At 43.4% G+C, this 26,627-nt stretch overlaps 1 protein-coding gene across 2 annotated transcripts; it reads right to left on the bottom strand.

Annotated features, from left to right (window-relative positions):
- Window positions 1-343: 343 nt before the first annotated feature.
- On the bottom strand, window positions 344-19,655 carry ngfa (nerve growth factor a (beta polypeptide)). Of its 2 annotated transcripts, none has more exons than XM_041945182.1 (3): window positions 19,479-19,655; window positions 1,896-2,003; window positions 344-1,597 (listed from the first exon to the last, which is right to left on the bottom strand). In XM_041945182.1, exon 3 carries the CDS (start codon window positions 1,584-1,586, stop codon window positions 726-728), a length of 861 nt encoding a protein of 286 aa, XP_041801116.1. In that variant the 5' UTR covers window positions 1,587-1,597; window positions 1,896-2,003; window positions 19,479-19,655; the 3' UTR covers window positions 344-725. The 2 variants fall into 2 exon arrangements, with proteins under 2 accessions (XP_041801116.1, XP_041801117.1); XM_041945183.1 differs by having other exon boundaries at window positions 19,482-19,655.
- Between the last annotated feature and the right edge of the window lie 6,972 nt (window positions 19,656-26,627).

The following is a 26,627-nucleotide window of genomic DNA, read 5'->3' as shown; positions in this document are numbered from 1 at the left end:
GCTGTTTGGTGCTAGACCAGTACCACACAGTGGGTTTATCAGGGCTATCACTGAAAACAGCTGTTGTATTTGGACACAGTGCTGATGAGAGCAGAGAGACTGAACTGAAACAGGATAAACCAAAACAACAAGCTGAAAGATGAAGAAATAAAGAGAGATCTAGAGAGGAGCTCATCACTGATACTCATCACTGCGACGGGCCTCTTTCATATTTCACCTGGTCATTTCATTCGTTATTAATACAAAAATATCGGCTGGAGCAGCTTTAAAACCAAAATGTGTACACGTCAACACTATGTTAAACTGACACGAGACACCAGGCAAGTACTGAGGTGTTTAATAAATAACAGCATGAACAACACAACAACAATAACAACAACATTAAAAGCTTGAATTCATTTTGTATATATACACATACTGTATATATTTTCATATTTGACTGTATAAACCATAAATATGACATGCAGTCCTCATAACTTAAAAACAACCAGGACTTCTCGGACTGAGGTAGGGTCAGGGGCCAAGGGGTTGGATAGATGAAGCTGTTTGTGTGTGTGTGTGTGTGAGAGAGAGTGTGTGTGTGTGTGGATTGAGTGCTGTGGTCAGTGTGTATGTTTGGAGGTGGGGAAGAGGATTACAGTATTGGCAATAAAGCTGCAGTGGCTGTTTAGTAGAAATGTGTGTGCTTGTTTCATAGTTCAGTGGTCAGGAGTAGTCCCCCCCGGTCAGTTGCCCAGTCGGCCCGCCCAAGACTTCCTGCTGAGAACACACACACATGCAGCGTTGATGCGGATGAAGCGCCAGGCTGTCCGTTCCTTGAAGATGGTCAGGGCGCTTACGAATATGTGTGTGTTGGTGCAGTAGGAGTTCCAGTGGCGACTGTCGATGCCGAGACAGCCTGAGTTGCCTGATTTGGAGCCCTGCTTGCCACCCCGTCCCCCTGGCCTTCCCCCGTTTGCAGTCCCGGAGCCTCTGTGTGTGGGGGATCGGCAGGTGGTCTCATAGAAGAACTGTTTCTTCACCACGTTGTTGATTGTAACGTTGGGCAGCACTGTCACCTCATTCCCAGCTATGTCTGTGGCTCGTGTCAGGTTGCCCACCCAGGTATTTATGCTGTCACATACTGAGTACTCTCCTCGGTGCATGGTGTGCGATCCTGCCCTGCGCCTTACCCTCACCCCCCTCACCCCTTCAATGTCATAACCCTCACCTTCCAGGGCGTCGTGTGATGGGGGCACCTCGCTGAAGACAACGCGAGGCGAGGAGCGGTAGCGTCTCTTGGAGAAAAGCTTGGGGTCCACCACTGGGATGGAGGGGTCAGGGGGTGAAGCCGACGTAGAGTGCCCAACGACGGGGCTCCTATCATGGGTGTGTGAAGCTGCCCGATGGGGCCTCTTGGTCCTGTGGTGGCTGGTCCTACGATGCTCTGGTGAAGAATGGTTTTCAGAAAGGTGGTCCCCCGCCGCTGTCTGCTGCTGTCCTGCTCTGTGATTGGCTGCCCCGGTGCTCCAGGCCAATCCACCTCCCATGTTCAGTACAGCCTGGACGCCGATCAGGAGGAGCAGGACCAGTGGTGACGACCTCATGGGCACACGTCCTGAACCGAGCACAAGAAAAAAGTTCAATGACAAGCTTGTATGGAAGCTAAATACATAGGGCTGTCATTAGTGCTATTATTAACTATTGAAAGAAGAAAGAAATAAATCCCTTATCAAGAAAGAATATCAAACAGTTTCTGGAATCCAAATACTCAAACGTGAGGATTTGTTGTTTAACGAACTCACAACCCGAATGTTTTGTCCATTTGAATGTTTTAGCCATCACAGGAACATGTTTGGTCCTTGAACTCTGAATGCGTCTCATTTTGTGTGGTGCTGTGTTGAGTGCTACGATACCTGTGGAATGTGTCCAGTTGAAGTGGGAGCCCCTGTGGACTCTAAAGCCAGACTCCAGTGCAGGCCGGGCCCCTCATGCCTGCCATCTGGACCCCCTGAACCACAGCCCTGCAACACACACACACACACACACACACACACACACACACACACACACAAACACACAGACCAAATACTTAAACATCACTGATGGATTCACAATTCAGCTTTTCATAGACAGTTTATTCCGTGTTGTGCAATCCTTATTTTACGAAATCCATTTACTGTGTCAAATATACTAGTGATTTAATGAATATCTGTCTTTATAATCCATTTATCGAGACTACACTTGATAAACAGGCACAGTGGTACAGTGCGCTAGTTATTTCTGTGTCGTATCCATACATTCAGCTCATTGCACATGAAATTACAAGACAATGTTGTTTATCAAACATCAAAAATACAACAAGAAATGTTCTTGGAATCAAAAACATGAAGCCAACAATCATAACCTTCAATATAAATCAACATAATTTCAGGTTCATCATATGATTGTACACCAGTCTTGAGGTTTCTAGTAAGAGGGACAAAAGAAAACACAGGAAACTTGTTTCTATCCATGAGAGAGCACACTGGATATTTCTAGTTTCCTCTTCAAACTGTTCAATTTCATCAAATGGTGAATGAAAACTCTCATCTCACCCCCTGACCGCCACCGCTGCTCTCACAGACATACACAATTTACCATTAACTGACCTTATCTCATGCAAAGTACACACACTCGCCGTGTTTAACTCTTGGTGCGTTGACTTGCCATGCATTGGAATGCGCGGCATTTCACACCTCATTAGATGTTACATATATACTGAATGTAAAGCACTCCGACATGCATCACGAAAAGGGGACGTGAATTTAACAGTACCTTTCTTAGAAACACACGTCACACGTGTGCACGCAGGAATGCAAGCTACGTTGTTTTTACGAATAGTTTGCATGCGTGGATGCTGTGGTGTGTGCGGACACTCAGAAGGTCACTAAGGTGAGTCGAAAGTGGCGTGTCAGTGTTTCTGACTTATCTACAATGTTCTGTAAAACACAATCCGCTGGTACGTGCTGGAAAGTTTAGTAGTGTTGTAAATGTTGAGCTGAACGTGTTTGATTTTACGACCTTGCTGTGAGGGGTGCAGCATAGAAGTGACTTAATGATGCATGTTTGCAAAAATGAAGATTATCTAGTTTTATTTAATCTTCTGTGGCACACAGGTCCTCCAGATAAACGACATGCATTGAAATCCTCCCAGTGTTGCACCTAATAACCAGAAGAGGTCAGTGTTGCCTGCATTGCCTGCGCAGACCAGAATTCAATAACAACTTCAAGCAGCTGAGAAATATCAAAAATCTCACTGGCCCTGCTCCCACTAGAAAGAGCCACTCAGATGCACGAGAGACGTTTAGCATCTTAAATCATTTTTCAGGTATTTTCCCACAAGCTGTGAATGCTCAAGTTCTTGAGATCTATGTTATGTAGTCCACATTTTCTATAGTTACTTGTCTATAAGGCATTGGTGGAGAGTTAACATATACTGTATTTAATACTGTAACTTGTATCTTATTATGTATATATTGTATGTATTTCTAATTCACACATTAATTCATCAGTAATAGTAATCAAATAATCGCATGGTCTGTGATCAGTGGTCATTCTACATGATGAGTCTTTTACCTTTTATAGATTTTTAAATTTTATTTAAGTAAAATCTTTAAATGTAGGATTTTAACATTGCAGTATTGTTGCTTTTTCTTAAATAAAAGATCTGACTACTTCTTCAACCACTGTCATGGGGTCACTTTGGGATTGCATCAGCAGAATAATCAAGTAATCATGAGACGGACCTACTACTGATATATTTTGGCTTCAGTGAACCCAATCAAACACACACACACCTTGACAATCACACACATATGGAGCTGGTCCAAACAGGCAGTGAGTTGATTGATCCCCTCTGACAGGCAGCACACTATTTACATGGCCCAGGGAGAGCCGGGAGGATCCTAACGTTAAAAATGTGTGGCTTGTGTTTAATGCCAGTGGAGCCAGCGTAAACACTGCAGCGCAGGAGTGCAGGGGTCAGAGCGGTTTATAGAGCACCTCTGACTTAAAGGATTACTTCAGCACTGGATCAGAATCTGTCTGGCGCTCCATCCGGCCTGCTCACACAAATACTGTATGCAAAATAACAGACACATGCACATGCAAGCTTGTGAGACGCCGCTGTGGTTTTCCTGTATGCCAGCGAATAGGCGTCGGATGTGCTCCCAAAGCTGTTTGTTTGTGTTATGGTTTTTGCAGAAAGAGCACATGCTCTGGCAGGGATTGTGTACTAGATGCACTGGAAAGTTCTATATTTCAGCCACATTTGCAGGGCGTTGACCGGGCCTGGGATAGAAAATGCTAGATGAAACGGTCCAAAGGTTTTTACATACTAACACACATCCTATATCAAACTGCGGGGGAAAGGCGATCCATATGGTACTGATAAAACAGGAAGTCTCAGAGAGCTTTGTGGGGCTCGCTGCACTTCGACGCGCACAGGGCAGTGAGCTTCTTTGTTCTTTAGTAGCCATCCAGAGAAATCACAGAGTACACAAACACACATGGGATAATAAGAGAGCTAGTAGGAGACAGCCCTGCTCACATGTACCAGCCAAATAATGCGAAGGTATTCCAAAACTGTCTAAGCAAATACCAAAGAAATGACAGGCACAGTATGGTTCATATTTCCAGACACTCAACATACTGTATTAATACTCACTGGTATAAACAAAGCAGTTGTTCGATATCCTTTTATGATTCATGCCTCGTACAGTTTGCGCCAAGGAGGATGTTTATGAAAACAGCCTTGTGTGGCTTACTGCAACGTCCCCAGCTCTAAAGAGGTTCCCTTTCTCACAAGAGGCCGCCAAACTGTAAATCAAGACCATTTCTGTTGAGTCATCCATCGCTTTCAAGTGGCATGAGCGTCCGAGGCGCCGCGTGGCACTACCTGGTTCAACAAGATTGCCGGGGTTTGATGAAAATATGTGGAAAGGAGGCATAAGTCACGCAGCTGCTAGGCTGTGACTAAGAAAGCCAATCATGAGGCAGCATGAGAGTAAAACACTTCAGACAGAGAGTAATTACTTAGCCCAAGGCAGTGGAGCCCAGCCACACGTTTACTGGTACTGATTATGCAGTGTTAGCCAGTAACACATTTTAATTCATTCTGCCAGTCCACAAGATGCTCCATTGATCAGACTCTGGTACCCACAGGCTGCCAAATTACTGCATGTGGTTACAGTACAGTGTGTTGACTGTGACACAATGACAGCGAGGCAGGTGAGCCAAAACAAGAGCGGTTCAGGAGAGCGTCGCCTGCCATCGAGCCGAGGTTAGTTTACATTCAGCAGAGGTTTCTTCCTATCTGTGTGATACATTAGTCATTAGATACAAGTCCTTGTTAAAAGATGTGCAGGAGCGCCGTGTCAAGGGCTCTCTCAAACAAACACACACCTCTCTCTCTCGCCGTGATGACAACAGCATCGGATTATGAGGGGGTGAGAAAGAGAGACTGACAGCTGCAGAGATAGAGGGATGGAGGGGGATGCAGAGAAAGACAGAGAAAGGCAAACAGTTTTTCTGTGTCTCTCGTCAGTTCAGTGTAGTGCAGTTCCTCCTGCTGTCATCCACTGGAAATAATTATCAAGAGGGATGACTGCCAGGTCAACTTGCTCTCTTTTCACTTTAACACACATCCAAATGTTTGAAGATATGTTTACGTACTCTAAAGAAATGATATCGAATGCTTGTTAATCAATGTTTGAAAAATGCTGGACTTAGAAGGATCAGTCCTCGAGGATCAAATAATTCTTACTTCTGGAGAATGAAACTCTTCAGTTAAGCCTCCTCGGGAGTTTGGCACCACAGTACATGTGCATCAGATGCGTTTTCTCATGATGCCTTTTCACTTTACTCTTTACTGTCTCGGCTGCGGTGCCTCATCTCCTCGTCCAGTTTTTCATTCACAACTACAATTGAAGCTTATCATCTATGGGAGGACAATCTGCTTGTCACAGTTTAGACAAGCTGCCATGTGAAACTAATGCAACAGCCAAGACACAGCCGTGAATCAAGTTTTTGTCACGCAAAATGATGTCATGCAGCGTCTGTTAGAAGCACAATGAAGTTACACTCTCCAAACTTTCTGGAGAGGCTGTCAGTGAGCTGGCTATTCTTGGAAAACGCTTTAGAACTCTCCAACACACTACAAAATAATCTGAAAACACATATTTTGTCATAAGACAAAAAAATTACTGCAAAAGTGCAATGTTTATAATTCTTCTTAAGTTGATGTTACGCAGCGGCCTGGTCCTTTTGCAGAGACAGAGCTCACCAATAAAGTATATGAAGATGGGATTTAATATAAACTAAACCATGTGAAGAACTGGTTTGAAATTCACTGCTCATGGTTGCACAGAAACATGTTTTTTTCTGTGGTAAATGAACATTTCAATACAATTGCACTTCAAATTGCTGTGGTTTTTCTATGTAGACAATTTAACAAATCACGTGCAAATGCATGGCAGCCAAAATGTGCACACTGAACCGACGAAGCCTGATCATCCTCATACTTCCTGTAAGTCCAATGTCACTCACATCACTGAGTTAGTGAGGATGGTAAAGACTGTATATAATATCTACATCAGTACCATGGAAGATGCTATTGTTGTTATATGTAAAAGTTGTTAACATTCTGTTTTGTACCTTTGTTTCTCAATCTGACTGTAGTTTTAATTCTAGGCTATCAGACTTTAGCCACGAGGCAATTATAATGTGAGAAGCAGAGATAAAGATCAGCGTCTGCCCTGGCCTTTCCCCCACGTCTTCACGTTTAAAAGACATTTACCCTGAGAACCAAGACGCCCGTTGTGCATCTGTGATACTTCAAACAGTAAACTCTGCTGCTGTGGCCTCGGGACGCAGGAAGAGAGAGGCGGGCAGCGTCGACCTGACGGCCACACGCAACCTGGTAAAGCGCTTGACTCCTCAGTGTGATGACAAATGATGCGAGATATGCAGAACAAAGCAACATTTACTGTGCAAGCTGCTACTGACCGACTGCCACAGCATGGGAAAAAAGAACATACTGTCTGTGCAGTTCCTGACATCAGCTTGTGTGAGCTTGACGGGTTTACTGGGTGCAGCAATAAAATATGCCTGGCGTAACAGGCAGGTAAATGCATTTCCAACTTTCACATGCGTTTCTCTAAAAACAAGTAGCTTTCAAAAGGACGACCTTTTATTCACCTTAGCTGGCTGATGCAGGCGGGCACTTCGCTCCACTGAACGTCTCCCAGCACACTAACACACTGCCAACAAGACCTCTGGAATAAATGTCCGGCCTTTTATGAGCAACCATTTCAAACAAATTTACCTCTAATAAAGCCATAAATGAACATGGTGCCATGCACCAGGTGCCAAACCTGTGTTTGATTATTCTTTCATTAGGATGTGTGCATTTTTATGCATGGGTGGCGCCTGTAGGATTTAATATGTATACCCCCATTTAACACAGGTGTTCCCTTTCATCAGCTGTGGTAAAATAAACGCTTTTGTATCGGCTCAGGGTGTCTTGAGAATATCAGGCAAGCAGGGAGCCGAGGTGTGGAAACTAAAAGGAACAGACTTTGGCAACGAGCCAGTATCTTCATCCTGCTGTTTCCTGACTTTCTCTGGTTCTTTTTCTCTCTGTCTGTCTGTCAATCTGTCCCTTGTTTATCCAGGTTCTCCCTTTTCTGCTCCTGGAATCTGACCTAGTGTTCGTCTTCTCTCTTATGGCTAAAAGTCAGGGGTAGCTTCCTGGATGCGTGGCCATTTCTGGGTCTAACAGCAATAAGATTTCATTTCAGCACTGGACAAGTGCATGTGTGCAGGACCGAGGGGGCTTCCTTTCATTTCCTCCTCAGTTTTCTGATCATAACCATAGAACCTCTCACAGCAGATCTGATCCCTTCATCTCTTCTCCAACTTGGCATCTTGAACCTAGACCGTGTATTGCGTTTGGTTGTTTTCTTGTGTGTGTGTGTGTGTGTGTGTGTGTGTGTGTGTGTGTGTGTGTGTTGTGGGCTACAAATACAGTCATTGACTACTGCCTCAGAAGCTGTAAAGCGATTTCTCTAAAAATGTGCCAAAAACACAGACAATAGGATTTCACTTCCCAGTGGAAGGAATTTGTCTTGGAACTGGAATAATAATGTCTGCATAATAATAATGTCCACTTCCATTGTTTCAAAAATGCAAACTGTCAAACTAGATGTCAAAGTGTTGAGTCAAGTGAGAAAAGGTGTGTCATTGCAGTTTAACTGAATGTAAATACATGCCCATTACATTTATCCATGTACCTGTCAGACAATAGGTGCGACAACATGCAAATGTTACTCTTAATGGCTTCGTTTCTCTTTGATATAGCTCGGCTCAAAGGCACCTCAGCACTGACAAGGCTCTCATTGCCGACCAAGATAATAAAACACAGTTCCAGGAACCACAAGTTTGGCATATACTGTATCTCTCTGGCATGAGGGAGATCTTTTTATCAGCTTTTTATCAGCTGATATTTTCACACGTCATCAGCTATGCATAATGCCTCATGTGGTAAAACTTTTAAGTTAACCCTTGCCACAGTATTGGTTCCAGAGTTTTTCATTTGCAAGGGCAACCCTAAAACAAAGCAGAGACATGACTGCAGCTCAACCTCAGTCTTTTCCCTCTTGTCGCACATTGTCTTACAATAAGTCAGACAATGATTCATCAGAAAGATTGAATCCTTGTGGTGTTTGTAAAAGGATTCCAAAATAAACAAGATTTTCGCTGAGAGTGAAATTCAGCGGTAATTAGATTTGGAAGAAAGGGATGAGTAGCAAAAGAAACTGTAAACTGAGACTAAGCTCTTTGTGTTTTTTTGTTTGTTTGTTTAATAATGTGGTTTGTAGCTCTTTCCCAGAAGAAACTGTCTACTTTGTTTGTTGTTATGTAATACAAATGTTTCTGGAGATGTTCGTGACCAGGTGAGCTACAATATGTATGTATGTGTGTATTAGACATTATGTAAGACATTATGGCAAAAAAACCCTCAGAAATACAAAAAATTATTGAGATAGCAATTACTTCTTTTCCGCATAAAAGAAAATAACATAAAATAGTAAGCTAGCTCGTCCTTCCAGGTGGTCCTTTCTTGCTGTATGCCTTTCCAGGTCACAGTCAGGGTAAACGCGACATGAACGTAGTGGTCATCAGTGTGTCATTGATGACATGCATCATGGCGACTGTTCCCAGTAATGAAAAAGGCTAATCTTGAGTGTCATTGCAGCTATAAAACATGTTAAACTGGATGAGCTGCATGGACAAATGCGCGTGGATAAAGTTAACGCTCTCTGTGGAGTTTGGATGCCCAACATGCAGCTTTAACAAGACCACATTCACTGCAAACACCTTCATGAAGGCAAGTTTTGTGGCGAGCGAACTAATAGCCAAGAAGCTGAAACCTCATTCAGAGGGAGAATTTGCGAAGGAGGGCCTTATTGCTGCTGTGGAGCTGTGAGCACCGGGCAAAGTAAAACTGTTCCAAAGTGTCAGATTGTCTTGAAGAATAAATGGAAATGAAAGAAAACCTGTCGAACTCAGTGATAGCAAGTGTGCTTTGGCCTTCATGGTGGACATTACCCAGTACCTGTCAGAGCTGAACCTCAAGCTCCAGCCAGCTTCTCAGCTCTCTGCTTTCAATTGTGAAATCATTTGAAGTAAAAATTAAAGCTGTGACAAGTGCAGCTGGAAACACTGTTTCCCTCCTCTGTAAGAACGAAAGCCTGCTATGACATCTGAATGTGCTGCTGAGTGTGAAAACCCCTTCAGGCATATGGTGAGAGGTTTCAGGACATGAAAAGTAAACAAAAAAACATATTTGCTACATCGTTTATTGTAGAAGCAGCTGGTGTGACAACATGAACTCATCGAGCTGCAAATCAATGACATGTATGGCTGTATGTACGTCCTGAGGATTTTTCCATTCTGAGGAGACATGCACTGAAGTTCGTGTCTCTGCTGCTGTGAGCAGTTCTTTTCCAGCTGACTCTTACTTTCCTCCACTCAAGACTGACTGACCCAAACCTGGAAACCTGGAAAACCAGCTGCGAGGAGCATCATCATCATCATCATCACTACCATCTGACAGCAGATGCCTCACCGAAGACAAGCAGTTCCAGCCATCACATTATAGGCTACTGTGATACATGTGTTCAATAATTTAGCATGGCCTTTGAAGGATGTTACAGAAACTGAAATGGGCCTTGATATGAAAAAGGTTCCCCGCCACTGCACTATGGCAGTGTAAGTGAGCGCTTTCCTCCAGCAATGCAAATACAAACAACTTGAAGTGAACTGGATTTTTAGCACAAACTGAGAGCTGTTGTATGTTAGTAAAAGTAAAGGCCTATTCACGTTACAATGGAAATATAAGGCTGTTGCTGTGCACATTGTTTTACTGCAGTATTTACTACTCTGAAACTCTCCGCTGGCACCACCTGAGCTACGATGCTAATGTTGCTAGCAGAAGATGGCTCTGTTCTCCGATACTCTTTTTTTGGTCTCGTTTTGGTACAAGGCCAATTTGTTACCTTACAGTTCTGGAAATTCAGAAACACAAGTTATTTGTTTTTAGTCCTTCTTTCAGTTCGGGCAGTGGTTCAACAGGGATTGGCTGTGCCCACAAAGGTCATCATGACTCAGGGCAAAATCCAACAGAATTGAATTGAACACCTGCTCTCACTCTTTTAATTCTACATTTCAAACTTTTCAAAAGGTCCTCACAGACAATGAATTTCAGTGATGTGATGCCGTTTAATGTCCTTATAATAAACTTTTGGCGGCTGTATTGGACCCCTGCAGAACTCCAGGCATGAGGTTCTTTTGGCAACGACTCAAAACCACAACCGGAGCATCGTGGCTATGTTAAAGAAAGATCTACTCCCCCCTTTTTTTCCCCTCCCCACAACCGGGCCCATCCCCAGCAAACCCACCCTCTCCCTGCCCTGGACCAGCAGACGTGGGAGGCCAGTCCTCCAGGCCTTGAAGGCAGGATGAACACAATGATTAACATGTTTTCCAGACCCCTTGTTTTTATGACCTTGACATTCAACTATCTTCTCATGACAAGTGGTTAATCTTTTGGCATGGTCGTGGTAATAACTCCCCCTTCCTGGTGAGAATCTAAGATCCCACAGCGGGGAAGTGCGAGGGGGAGGGCCAGAGGCAAGAATGCCTGTCTGGCAAAGGAGAAAGATGCAGACAGAGGGATGGAGAGGAAGGAATCAGAAATGTCAAGGGATGGGGAGAGGCAACAAGTAATTGAGGGCGGGCTCCAGATGGGCAATGAGATGTCTTGGGAATTAAGCAAATAAAGGAGCATGTGATAGAAAGAGGTTGTAGGGGAGCAGAATGGAGACAAAGAGGAGTTCAAGGACAGGGAAGGATGCCGGAATTAAGGCTACAAAGTGTTTCAAAGAGTTGAGGAGTAAGAGACACACAAAAGGTTCATTGCTGTGTCTTTCCTCCCGATAGCTTAGCTTTAACAGGAAAAAAAAAAAAAAAAAAAAACATTTCTCCCATCTCTGCTTTAGCAGGCAGAAAACCAACTGTCTCAGAGGGGCTGTAGCTCATGATGCTCATTTACTCTCAGGGCATCCACCAGAATAGAACTTGAAAAGCACCTATGTTGTCCAAGCAGAGGTTCACTCATGTTGATGCAAAACCTCCTGCAGAGTGTAACTATGAATATCAGCATGCGGGTGATTGAAACTGCTAACACCGATTGGGTGAAATAAATCTCAGTCATCAGTTCCTGGTAAATATCACTGACTAATGTGAGAATGAGTCATTCAGCTCATCAGCTCGAGTTTGATTCATCGTGCCCTGAATGCGTCTTTCACAGCTTGTGCCCTCAATGAAATCGAGCATATAGATTTGCATGTGACACTTTGAATGCGTGCTGTTGTAAACAAAACAAAACAAAACAGCAGAGGAGCGATCGTGAATGAGTCACCCAGGTAGATCTGGTGCGGAACATAAAGTGGAACGTGGGCGTAAATAGACAGATGTGTTCACTCAGACACCCAAGTTTTCCATTACGCCCCATTGGTGCCTTGCTCTCATCTGATGCCATAAGCATGGGTGTGGGCCCATAGACGCAAGTTGGGTATATGTTGCGTCAGACAGATATGCGTGCGCAATATTCTTGTAGTATTCTTGCTTTTATTTTGGAATGAAAGTATGGGATAAACAGTAAAACATGTAAATATTCTCCACATATGAGTGGCAGCTGGGGAGGGAGGCTAGTCAATAAGAGGAAGGCTCTGGTCGTGTCCCAGCTTGAAGCATATTGTGATGGTAAACTAAATTTAACATGAAAGTGTAGACAGCATTCAAGAGGCTGTCTGGTACACTGAAAGTGTTCTGGCAGCACGCTAGCTTTGAGGTATGCCTTCCACTTTAACAAATCAAATCCATGTTCCGCCAATTTGAACTTAATTCAATTTTCTTTCGTTGTTTGGGGCGAAAAGTCAGCCAGCCAGCGTGGCACCTCTGAAGCATGCAGCGATTAAGTATCTCACTGCAGGACACTGAAGCAAAATAGGTAAAGGCCTCATGCACATGATGACATCCTGCTGTCATTTGGCCTTAAAGAGCCACCGTGCATAACTGGCAGCCTCTTTACAGTAACCTCAAATCCTAATTGCCATTGCCAATGGATTGCCATTTCACGGCCACTCACTTAGCTCACTTAAACCATTTTGACCCTGTGTTTTACTAAACATACTAGCATAATCCACTTTGTTGTGCTGTTATAGGTGGTCTTGTCAGGACAGCACTGAACCCTCTGAAGAGTGTAAAAATGCGATTGCCGTCCCAGCGTCTCTTAGATTTCAGTCTCACCCCTCTCACTACAGACTTGACCCGGCCATTTTCTATTCTGTGTGGTCTCCACATCGTTCTGTCATCTCTCTCTCTGCTTGTGTCTCTCTGCCTCCCTCAGTCCATATCTCCCTCCCTTCCCTCCCCCCCCCCCCTTGCTGATGTCAACCACCTGTCTGCGTGGGACCTCCCAGGCCCATCCTCTGTCTGTTAGCAGCATGCCATGTTCAGCTGTGAGCAGAGCTTTGGTGAAAGAGATAGAGCGGCTACTTTCCAGCGCCTCTGAGTGTGTGTTTGTGTGTGAGACCAGCAGCAGGGTTTTAGATGAATTCATATTTACTGTGGCGCTTGATGCGCAGGCTTAGCTGAGAATCCAGCAGAGGGAAATGGCTTCCAACAGCGTCATCCTCCCCAAAACTCCTCGCGACACGCCATCAATCCTTTTAACTAAAACAAAACTCGATGAGTGATAAAAGGGGTTATCTGAAGGCAGAGGTGGTGCTCGTAAAGTCCCTCGCGCCTCAGTGGTTTTTTGGGATCCTGTCTGGCTAAAATAACTAAAAGAAGAACGACCTCTCATTAATTTCCTTCTCATTGTGCAGGAGATTAATCTGTTACGACTAGCCAGTGGCTCATCCTCTTGAATACAGTGCATTCCCAAATCGACATAATCCGAATAAGTGCATAATAAGTGGCTTCACTTGTATCCTTGGGGCTAAGGCGTGTGTACGTGTGTGTGTGTGTGTGTGTGTGTGTGTTTGATGAGTATCCAACACAAACACACATATACATGCTCATGTACACTCATGCACATTGCTCATACACGTGCACAAACCACATTCCTCCAATGCTGGTGTGGTTTATGTATCTATTTCCTCTCGACTTTCTTTGTTGGTGTGAGCTTAATATCTCTAATTACACGGAATTTGTAAGAACCGATTATTGCACGGCTTAAAAAATATATTTAGAACAAAGTGGCTGATAGCAAATGCTAATTTTTATTTAATTTGCTTATTTGAGGCTTTGGAGTGACTATGAACAATTGAGAAGATCAAGTTTGATGGCAACAAGGGAGAGTTTCATGTCCAGACAAGCTATAGTCAACCTACCAATCGGGAAAAAGGGGAAGTAAGAGTGAGACAGTGTCATCAATCCAAATACACACGCACGCACACACACACACACACAACTGAAAAAGGAGTCACAGTGAAACGATCCAAAACACCAGACGTGCACTTCGTCAACAGATTAAGACCACAGTGTTGTTCTAGTGGGAAGAAAAGCCCTGGTAATTTGGTGATTTATCAGCTCCTGTGTGTTTGGGCTGCGAGCACATGCATGAGACGAGAGCGAGTCATAGCTGAAAGTCATAGAGGCATTTAATGTGGAATGAGCAGGCATGTCTGCACATTCGGTTGTCATTTTTTGAAGCATATACAGTACAAACACGCACATGTGCGCAGACATAGAAGGAGAAGCACGCCGACGCAGGCAAACGCGGCCCTTTGATGAAACACCTGTCGACATCAGATCTTCAACAGTCAAAGACCGACTCGCATTAACAGTCCTGGATTCAGTTTTCGATGTATGGGAAAGTCCAAACATTGGAGTGTGTCGTGTCGTGATTTTGTACAGTGCAACGAGTTGGAAACCAGGCCCATATGGGGGAAAAGGTGCTGGGACAAAAGAATCCTGCTCATGTCTGACAACAATTCTGTCCACCTCCAGTAGGTTACAGATGTCAAACAGTGTTAGCCGTGATTTCTGCAGAATGAATTTTTTCCCAAACACTGTGAGAAGTTGTTTGTAAAGGAGACGTCAACAAGAATTACTGCAGAAAGAAACTCAGGAGGTGACGTCACGTTTCCGTGTTCTCCACTCTGTTCTGCACTCCACGCTCCTGTGCCACATGGTTCGGGATCCTGACCTGCGGTGACCTCCAGATCCCAGTTTTCCTCCACAAACACAGACGTCACCCGGAGGCCGAACTCTGACCTCTTACCTCTCCCACTGATTTCAGACAGAGCACCTCAGCTGGTTCACTTTACACCAGATGTTCTTTCCCCACTCTGTGCATTGACCTGTGTCACACTGCAGCTCCAGTGACTCAAAAGATAACCAACACAGGGTCTGGGTTTACATTTTGACCCATGAATTATCATCTCCTCATTTTTCCCAAACAGGGAGGCTTTGTTAGACGTTCAAACATCACCTACGTATTCCTCACAGATTCTTTCCGTCGCTTAATGATATGTTTTGTTCTTGGAAGGCAACTGTTCTGTCATCTAGGTTAAAGCTGGACTGAAACTGAAATGGATGCTTATATTTTGTTCTGGCTGTAAGCAAAACACGTGGCAACGTGCATCAACTTCATTTTAAAATGTATACATTTCAAGTGAAAAATCACAGATGATAATAGAAATAAAATGATGGTATTTTCTTTCTTTCTGTTATCAAATAATGTGTTTTCTGCTGTAAGTCCATACAGCTTATCACATTGAGGGTTATATTTTGATTAACATATGACTACAAAATCTCCCAAAGGCCATCCAGTGCAATGATTTTACAGTGTAAGTCTGTGCTCAGGAAGTGAGCTTTCTTGGACCTGGGGTCAAAAACAAATGGGATATTATTTTGCTAAGACAAGACATCCTGTAAGATGAAGCGATCAGATGTCACCTGTCTGTGTGAACAGCAGCCACTGTTCCAGATTGACTAGTAACGCTCGTGCTCACGCTAAACTAAGTCTGGCGGCGTCTTCACCCCAGTAAATGACTATTTGGTCTGCAACAAATGGTAAGTGTGGAGCGGTCTTATGCAGTAGGACGCTTTCTCCAGCACAACAGCAGTAATGTAATTTAAAATGTCTATTAAATCAAGTCGCATATTTCCAATCATTACTGGTCACTGTTGTAAATTACTTTAATGGTTAAACTGTAATTGACAGTTCAACTGAAATCGGTTAATAAAATGGAAAAAAATAAAACTTCTTTTTCCATTTTGTGGTTTTGGGAAAGCGATCCACGCTCTGAGGTGAATCAATAAATAATATAGGATATAATGAACTTACTGAATAGATGTTTCAACCCTTACTTTTTTTTACAGCTGCAGGGAAATGTTGTAGTTTAGGATACAAAAACCGATCCAGTGCATTCAGGTGTCACGACAATATTTGTGATATACCAAAGAGGATTGTGTTGAGGTAACAAAGGGAAACTTTGCAGGGACAGTAAAATGATGTTTGGAATTAACCTCGTCTTTTTAATGATGTTTGTGTTTGTAACCTCTGTAACGAGGTCTTAGGCCCTCAGGTTAAACACAGTCAAACTGACAGTCCAGGTGTGCTGTCGCAGCCTCTCCCCTGCCCAGGTGTCCTATACAACACTCACCAGTCTAGACAGCTAACACTTTTCCATTCTTTAAGTGTTTACGGGGTGGATTTTCTTCCTGTCATAATCTGAGTGAGTACAGTCTCATAGATCTGCTCGTCTGTTGAGATGATGGCTTTATGTCACATCTCCACGCTGGAGCACAATGAGCAAAGCAGACCAAATGCATCTTCTCTTTAGCAGATTTTTGCAATTGTCTTACAAAGATAATTTGTGAGACACAGGCAGGATATATGGATATATTAATGCACCATACATCTGTGGAAATCTATGAACCACTGTCTAGTTAAACAAACATGTCGCCAGTCTGCTTATGTATGTAATACATGCATGCATTCTGCCTCTGGCTTACCTCATTCATGAATGAACGAAGCATTTCCAGTAAAAAACTCAATCATGGGGTCCACTGATGCAATACAGGCTTAACTAAACCCAGTACTAATGGACTGTTTAGACTCAGACTCAGTGTTAGTTAGATTTTTTTTTTAATTCATGTTGGGTCCATTTGTCCAAACTAAAATACAGTCATTATCACCCACTGCTGAACACAACAAGCTCCAGTTTTACCTTAAAACTGTCACAGATACTTTGTTGGGTGTGCAACACAATGTGCATCTGGCATTCAAAGCTGCAAAGGAGGCAAATATTATTAAGACTCAGTAAAAAAAAAAAAACACTGACAAGAGAGAGCAAGAGTAGATGATAACAACAATTTCATGTTTTTGTTTGGGTAAAAAACCAGACTAAATAAAAAAAACAACCCATTCTCTCGGGTGGTTTGCTACAAATGAGTAAAATTAACCCAGGGTTGTGTTGGTGCTGTACTCTAATGCAGTAACTACTCAAACGTTCCTAAATGAAAAGTGTAAACCCTTTATTTGTATCTCTCTCTCTCTCTCTCTCTCTCTATGTCTCTCTCTCTACACACACACACACACACAAACACACGTACATGCACACACAGGTGCTAACATAGGGAAAGCTGTAATTCAGCTTCAAAGGGAAACCTGAGAGGGTCATGAATAATCACAGACATCTTTGTCTGCAGGGGAAAACAGCACTGTCCATCTGCCCTCTATACACAGACATACGCTACTGGGTATAGCTGAAGCTGTTTTTAGCAGTGCCATTGGGTGATCTTGTAGGTTTGAGGACTATATAACCATTTCCATTTTAAACTCCAACCCAAGTGTCATATATCACCCCTGTTGTCTCTGCCATTTGAAAAAAATAAAAAAATAATTAGAAATTTATTGTGGATAATAATATCGAACAAAAGGGTGAAAAACTGCCGCTGAAGCTGTATCACAAATTCCTGTGAAGTCTGCAAGCTTATAGATCATTCTGCATGTCTGACAGACAGGTGAGCCGACAGTGGAGCCAAGCTGCACTATAAACACACTCAAATGTAGACTGCAGGCCAGGGGCGGCTGGCTAAATGTTAGCAGTGCTGTTGGAAGAAAGGACCTGCTCTGCATTGAAAATAATCAATCTTCTAAGCAGAAGTTTTCAAGCTGTTTAAAGCTGACGAGCTGAATATTTCTCTAGCCTGCAAAATGAAATGAAGTGCACGTTCTCTCGCTTGCTGATATTGTGTTTAAGGATGTTTGCCAGCTCGTTCAAAACGTGTGAGACAAGATACATGTGGTCGATCTGCTGGTAGATATACTGAATATCTGGTGTGGTTCACCATTTGTTGCTATGCTGTTGTTTGTTCAGTCACTGACAGAACAGTCATGACGAAATGTTTTCATTGGCTAGAACATCAACCGTCTACAAAGCCAGCGGCTGCTTTCACGAAACCAACACATAGGAAGTGTAATTTTCTTTCTTTTGGTAAGTCTTTTTTCAACTTTATAAAGCTGAGCTGCACAGCACAAGGCCACACAATATATGCATTTAAATTTCAGCCGAACTTTAAGAGAACGTGCTCTGAATTATCTTGCGTTGACCACATGGACGAAGTACAGTATCTGCTGAGATGTCATGGAAGATATATGACCAGACTGCTGCAGCTTTCTCTTTCCACTTCCTCTGTGGACCAACAGAGAGGTGATGAAAATGCAGTCAGCTCCCCTCCGGCACACGCTGGCAGCAAAATTGAAGCTCGTAAACAATTTAGAACATTTACTTTTGCACAGAACAGAGCACCTTTCTCCTGAGACAGCTTTACTCTCTGGCCTACGCTGAGAGGTTTCCTGTCCAATGCAGACGTACACACGCAATACTGTTGAAGTAGTCAACGTACAGATATATGTGGGGCGATTCAGATTCAAATCGGTTCAGAAAAACACAACAGGTCTAACTTTGCTGATCAGATTAGTGCACCTTAAAGCCGTCTGTGTTTAATGTTTGTTTGTGCGCGTAAATGTTGGTCGGCTGTGACATTCCTCCCCTGTCAAAGCCCGAAAGGAATTCCCTGGTAGGAGTGGCAGGCATGAGGTCTGTGTTTAGCACACACATTTGCATACACACACAATTACACACGAATATACATTTGAGAGTGTAAAAACACTGATCAGCTGCACACCCGTGCAGGCACCGGGCCCCACCCAGGCGCAAGGATAACCTCAGCAGCATACTTCACGGTGGACATTGGAGCTCATCAGAATCTACAAGTCCTTTAAGGGTTGTGTAACATGAGCGGAGAGGAAGACAGATAGAAAAAGAGGGGGAGAGAGAGAGACTGAAAAAAAGAGGGAGAGAGAGAGAGAGAGAAGGTAACCTGATGTCCCAGGAGTTTTCTGAACAGTGAACTGTTTCCCATTGAAGTTTGGAGAACCCCCTTTTTTTTTTCTAATCCTCACCTTTATTCTCTCTCTCTCTTGCTCTCGCTACACCCTCTCATCTTCCAATCCCCTCTCTCCATCCGTACATACCTGGAAAACGACGGCATCTGACTGAAAATGCTGAAAGACAGCGCAAATTTTGCATTCATCACCCGGCTAAACTTTTCTCAGTGCCCTCCTGCGTGTGGTAGACAGCTGGAATTTTACTCCCCCCAGCAGAGGACTAACTGGCTGCTGCTGAGCTCAATCTCAATTCAGAGGCCCCCACTTTCACTTAATGACAGGTATGAAGAAACCTTCAGTGTAAATCTCCAGAGAGAGACTCCAATATCTTGTCTCTCTCTCTGTCTCTGTCACATATGCACGCACACCCCACGCATTAACACCGTGTCTCATTAGACTTCTCAAAGAGCAAGGTAGGACTCACCACCTTGTTAATGCTCCTACTCTTCTCTCCCCAGTGAGTGACAACTTCCAGATAAAGTCTGCTATATTCCACCTCACTCTCTCCAGGCAAAGGGCAGAATTATCCCAAACTCCAAATCCCGCTCTTGCTTTTAAAGCTGCGAATCCAGGTCTTGGGCCATTCACTTCTGTCTGTCTCCCTCCCACACTCTTTGGGAAATGGATTGTTCTAAAAGTTTAGCAAGAGGAGTCCCAAAGCTGCTCCCTCCCTCCTGTGTGGCTCACTGCAGGTCCTAGTGCCTACCCATTCCACGTGCTCCATGGAAGGGGAAAAAAAAAGGAAAAAGAAATTGCACAGCTGCTCATATTTCACACCTAGCTGCTGTTATTCATCCTCTCCCTCCATTCACCGCTTCATCCGCATTTGCTCTCTTTTGCGCAAATCGGTGGAAATAAACTTTCACTGTGATTCAGCTTCTGTTCATTTGAGATTTGACGTCATTGTGAGGTCAGGCTTTGCCTTGTGCGGTGAAAGCTTCCCAAGTCTTGTTATTCCACACCTGAGTCATTGTGAGGTTGGCATAGATGTCCTTGTGTATGAACTCAGCCGTGTGAGGCTAAACCACCAACGTCCTCGGTGCAGAGGATGTGTGCGAGGGCACGCTCAGTCAAACAACTCTTGGACCACTTTCAGAAATATGGCCATGTTGATGTTGTTGGTGTGCGCAGGCCTTTGCAAAGCAAACGCCAAAAAGAGTGTGCACAGTCCAACGAAACTCATGGACTTACAAGAATAGAACTTTGATGGTCTGTTGCAACCAGGAATTCATCGCCGCTACTTGTCAATGGCAAACGGAGAGAAACTGGGAAATGGAGTCAAACCATGCAACAATGATATCCCCTCACCCTGGGCAGAGATCAGCCACACCCTGCATTCAGCAGGGCCTCCGGGCTCCAGTATCACAACAGTCCCTCTCTGACATTTCCCTCTTGTTTATGCATCTTTATTTTCCCGTCTGTGCGTCTTTCCTTCTCACCCTCTTTCTGGTTCTATGCGTTTCTCTCTTTCACAGCTTCTCTCTGACCTGAACCGTATCGTTGTCAGAGCCCCTGGCGCTGAGCAGACAGACATCCCACCCTTCTGCTCCGACAGACAGAGAGAGAGAGGGGGGTGGTGGTGAAGAAAGAGAAAAATGAGAGAAAGGAAGGATTGTGTGTCAGTGTCATCCCTTTCTCCTCCTCCTGGGAAAATGGAAATTCTTTTTGCTTTGAGCTGAAACACTGATGTTGTTTTGGTGTTGATGAAGAAACTTTATTGGGCGCAAATGGGCCCTGGAAGAAATAACACAGGTGAAAACTTGAGAGGGGTCTCTCTGCTCTAGAATTTTGACCCCAGCTGACGAGTTCAAACCCAAGTGGGCATTTCCCTGGAGCTGGCGTGGCTCTTTTTGAGGCCCTGTGTGTAACATTTTCTGATGTGTGTGTGTGTTTGTGTGTGTGTGTGTGTGTGTGTGTGTGTACAAGCTTGTGTCGCTGTCAAAACTGCCTTGGCCCTTGTTATCGAGGCTGAGTCTGAAAGGGGAAACCCCGGTCGGTGAACTCCGACCCGGCACCCCACTCTGGGGTTGGTTAAGGGCGAGAAATGCTGAGAAGGGGTGAGCACTTTGGGCTGGGAGGGTGCAGAGGAAAGTCAAGAGGGCACCAATATCCTCATATCTCAGGCATTTTTGATGCTTGGGCTGCTTCGGAAGACCTGTGTGAATATATTTGACCGAAAAGCAAGTGACTGAAAAACATTATTGTTGATCAGGTTTCTCATACTTCTGAGTTTTCCTCAAGTTTAGGTTTTAGGTTGAAGGGCTGAATCTCCATATGTTATTTCTGTAATTTACATCAATAAATTTTGTAGTGTTTGTGAATAGAAATTTAACACTCCCCTTTCATAAACATGAAAACAGGCTGTTTGTGGTTTTGTCAGGGTTTGGTCCTGTAAAATGCACTGCTAATAATTATTACAGTGCATGTGCATGTGTGTGTGTGTGTGTGTCATTATAACTGGGATGAGTCACAATCCAACCCAAATGTGTGGTCTTCAATTTACAGCTCTATAAATTCCAGTAAATGCCTGCAAAGACTTGAAGTCTTGTTCTGACACCACAAATCCCTACTGAAATGCAGTCTGCAAAATAATACACAATCCTCATTATTTGCATGGTTTGAGGCAACATGTCATAGAGCAGCAGCGCAGCGCACCAGCATAGGAACAACATCCAAATCCAAATACCCCGACTGCTTCCTTTGAAGCACTCAACAACAGGCTAATCCTTAGCCACGCTTGATATGTGTCTCAGTTATGTCTCAGTTATATCTGAGGGAAGCGGTTGGACAGGTTTCTCCCTGGCACAGAGATGCTGTTCAGGGACACACAGACCTGCTGAAACACACAGCCACGCTCGTGTTGAAGCACACATCCCCGTTCATCTCAGTCAGTCCAAGAATGATGTTACACTTCTCCCGACTTTAGCGTCATTTGTCTGTGTTTGTCAGTCAGAAGATGGGATAAAACCTGACGTTCTGGGTTCGGGTGTTTATGTCACTCAGAGCATTGAAAACATCACCCACGCACCCTTCCAGTCGTCCCTTTTTCTCTGGATAATTCTTGGACCACTTGGTTACACATTTACACCATTGCTTTTATAACTGAAAAATTTGTTCCCATAGAAACCTACTGACAGTTTGTTTGATTTATCCAGAGCTATGACAGTTTTTGGAAAACACGTAACTGTTAAAAAGCTGTATTTCACAACCTGGGGGAAATAAAATCACAACTCTCTTTATCGCAAGACAGAACTGGAGGCTAGAGAGATATTGTGTTGTTTTTGTAATTGACCAAACCAACTCTTATAATGTTTTGTGTCAGCCAGACGTTTGCCCAGTGGGAACAAAGTGAAGCTGATGGTTGTTTTTTTTTTTTTTTTTGGTAGAGACTTCATAAGCTACCTTTTAATTTCTACATTATGCACTAAAAGATGATACGACTGTGCAATGTACAACGATTATGAAACTCCTTCATTACGCTAATACATCTGACCTCTGACATGGCTCGTTATCCTTTTTCTCAATACTTAATGGCCATTATGCTCAATATGCTCAATAATTGATGACACATCTCTCCTCTAACATTTCCCATAGCATTCATTCTTTCTCCTCCCTAATGGCTAGTGAAAACCTACGCCAAAGCATCAGCCATTGATTGAGGCTTTCTGGCACAGTTATCCATATGTCACGGGGAAGCTGGATGAATGGTTTAATTTCACCTGCACCTTTGTTGACTGTGTGTGCCTATGGTTGCATGCGTGTCTTCCTGCGAGGCGACTGAATGGCTGTTCCTCGGCACATTGTTGAGTTAGAGGGCTCGTCCTCCTACACCCTCATCATGGCCTTGCGCTGACGCATCCCAGAAGCCTCTTCACTCATTGACTCTTCTGTCCCCTTCCTCCCACGGCCTCGCTGGGCAGAATCCAGCTATTGTCCCACCACGCGGTGTACACAGGCTAGCAAACAGCCCGGCTCACACTCACCATGCACAGTATGTACAGATGGACTGCGAGCAGCAGCAAAGCATACCTGGGCCTATAGGAAAAACATGCTGCTCATCATTTGCTCACATAATATCGGGAGGTTTTTCACAAGCTTAATAGTTTTGCAGTTGTTCCCACAGTTTGCCCTCCAACCTTAATCTCCTCTCAGTGGAAACCGAGCACTTCATTAAACCCAAAGTCTCTGTGTGTGTTTATGCATGTCTGTGTCTGTTACTGTGGTTCTGTGTGCTCGGTAAGTAAGTGTATTAACCTTTAGCCTCTCTCACCATTGTTTCTGTGACATGCCCCACTGCTACTGAAACCCGTTCCCAGAGATTTGGGCAAAATGTTAAATCGGCCAACATCTTGTCTCAATTTCACATCTGGGCCGATGCCAAAGTTAAGGGATGAGAGCGGGATCATACGCTGTTGTGTATCCCACAGCTGGACTCCTTGTTATGTCATATGACAGTGACAGTGAAAATGTATGTATTTTCCAATATGGGTCATGAACACCCATATACTCTATATTCAGTTAAGTTAAGATTAACTTAATCTTAACTTTACTTCAACCTTTGTTATGGTTCGTTTTTTTTCTTCAGGATTTAAGGATTCACTTGGTCGGTTTGTCTTTTTAATGTTCTTTTACCCTTGGAAAAATAGACAAAATATGAAAAAACGAAATCTTTGTCTGTGCAGATTCATGGTTACCAGTGCCCGAATAACCAAATTCTATAGCAAAGTGTTTAGCGGCTGGCTGTTTCTCGCACACAGAGGGCATTGTGTCCTGTAATGGAGCCCTAGCCTCAGGGCCTGTGCTTCACAGCTTACAACTCATAGACATTTAGGCTCAGATCTCTGCCTCCAAACACATTGCTGCGGTTGGATATCCTTCAAAAGTGCATACAGTATATTACCCATACAGACTGATAAAAGCAATCGCAGACGGGAGCCACTAATGGTTTTCATAAAGTCACATAAATCTTGAAGCAAACCCAGAATGCATGGAGCTGCGTACAGGACGTCTCTCATGTGGAATAAATGTAAAGAATTGGAACCAGCTATGAACAGGAAATCACTTGGCCTCAACCACATATCAAAATCTATTTTGTGGTCAATTTTCCAGCAGCAATCATGTAGTCATGCCCAAGATAGCGCAAGGACATTGAACCTTACTCATAATTTTTAACAAAATCCAATTTCCATCACTTCTTCCCACAAACTCCCCTGATCTCTGATTTTTTATTTTTTTTTTTTCCCAGAAGTGATTTTCACATGAATTCCATAGACATGAGCCACGGTCCCGAAAGCTTCCACTTTTGCCCCAAATGTGAAAGTTTTGTGACTCACATCCTACCTCAACACTCGTCAGAACATGTCCTGTGATGTCTTCGCATTACACTACACTGACAATTATTTCCTCTCAATTTGTCAAAGAATGTTTCCCATTTACTTTGGCTCCATATTTGTGGCCATTACTGCCCCGTAACTTATGACTGCAAGCACAAGCAGATACCTGCTCCTCCGTGCTGCTGCCAGTGAACACTGGGTATCATACAAAATACGAAAAACATGTGACACCCATCGATACTATTTTTAAAATAACACACTGCAGATATCCTCATTGATGGCATAACACATTTCTCTGTGTTTTCCACAGTGATCAGTGGAGGACAGAGAGAACCTGACTCGTCATCTTAGATTGTTTAGCGGCTAAAGAGCTTTCCCTCAGAAGTTGGTCAAGACCGATGTCATAATAGACAACTGTTTGCTAACATGTTAGCCATATCATCATTGTCAGTGTTGTGGATGCATCTCCGGAGAAGCCGAAAAGTCAATGAACACAGCCCAAATCGATAAAGCAAAGCAAGTGAAAAAAGTTAAAGCTCTTCAACCATCACCACCACCAACTGGTTAAGAGTGCAGCTGAAAAAAGCTCCTCTCAAAAATGTACCCCACATACATAAATATGGTGTAATTTCTGCATGAGCGCCCATTTTTTCCTTGTTGTGAGACTGAGAGCTTTTTTTAAAAGAAGTGTTGTACAACCAAACTAATAATTCAACGGTGGGGATCAATAGATGAATATCCAGAAAACATTTAGGATATGCTGTATCTGAGCAAATAGGAATGAAATGTGAGTCCCACCTTGACGTCTTGTCATTTTATGCTTGAACACTGGTAGACATTAGGCATCAGAATTCTCTAAAGGATGAAAATGTATTAGGAGATTCACAGATAAGTCGGGGTGTGCATCCCTCACCCTCACGATGGTCGTAAATTAAAATCCAGCACTGATGCAGCCTGTGAAAAAACAGGAAACGCTCCATCTACATCCTTTGTTGAACTCATCTCTGATTTCACTCAGCTGATACAGTTTCCGCCTGCACACCAGGTGCTAAATATTGAGTGAGTGCATGGCTTGTATAAATGTCTGAATAAAGCCGCAAGGCACATTTATTTAAAAGTTAAAAAAAACAAACAAACAAAAAAAAAAAACAAGCAAAACTAATTTAATTAGACTGATCTAGACATCAATGTTACCTATTCCATGCCTGAAAAGGGCTTTTTTTCATTGGCCGTAAAGTGCTTTGCTTTGCTTTATTTTGCTTCCTACTTTGTATTTCACATTAGCTGTATACACATAGGCGTTGTCTCTTACGTACTAATCAGTTTCTGCTGCCAGATGACTGTGCAGGTGAAAAACTGGGATTTAATTGAGGGTGATAAATGCTTCCTGGTTACCAAGGTGCATAGCAACAGTTGATGAAAGAAGTGTGCACAAGGCTGGCATAGAAGTGCCATGAATGCTGACATGAACAAGAAATAAACAATCTGAATGTTTACGACTGTTGTCATTAAGTGAGATTTGCATAATAGTTAGTACACAGTGAAATCCAATAATAACAGCATCATGAATCATTTCCTTGACCTCAAGTTGTAAAGTTTCCTAAAGATATAATTACACTGTCAATATAATAACAGTGGAAAGTTTTCGGGCATTTGGTAACGACATTACATTTGACAGCTTCATGAGAAACTTTAATTTATATAAAACGTTATGGCAATGTGCCACCCGCAGGCACACCCATTTAAAAGTTTCACAGCCTCTGTGTTGGCACTATTGATCCAGTCACCTTTTTATCTTAATGCAGTCATGATATGGCCACACCTGTTATGTGATCTGGGATACTGAAAGCCAAAATAGGAGATTACACAGACTTGTTGGAAGCAACAAAAAGTTGGTTGCTAAACATTGCTGCCAAGTCGGTAAAAGGTTTATCGCAAGGAATCGTCTGTGGTTTCAAAAAGGTAATGAGGTGTTTGTAAGGAAGAGGGAGGAACAAAGCAGCAGCTGGCTTGGCTTTACTCCTTGAAAACCCCGCAGAGTTTCTTAAAGGGTTAAACCAGGTCACCATATACAGCAGGGGTCCTCAAGTACATATGTCCAAGGGCCAGAATTTTTTTGTGGGTAATTCAGTGTATTTAGACGTAATTAGCCTATTATTGTTAAGTGTTGTGTACTGTGTTATTTTAATGAGCATATATCAGTGTGAACAGACAAAACATGAAAAATCCACCATGGCAAC

The sequence above is a fragment of the Chelmon rostratus genome, chromosome 10, assembly GCF_017976325.1.
Source record: "Chelmon rostratus isolate fCheRos1 chromosome 10, fCheRos1.pri, whole genome shotgun sequence".
NCBI lineage: Eukaryota > Metazoa > Chordata > Actinopteri > Chaetodontiformes > Chaetodontidae > Chelmon > Chelmon rostratus.
This window is presented reverse-complemented; position numbering and strand designations above follow the sequence as displayed.

Excerpts from the sequence above, each read along its gene's own strand:
- ngfa (XM_041945182.1), bottom strand. The coding sequence starts at position 1,586 with ATGAGGTCGTCACCACTGGTCCTGCTCCTCCTGATCGGCGTCCAGGCT.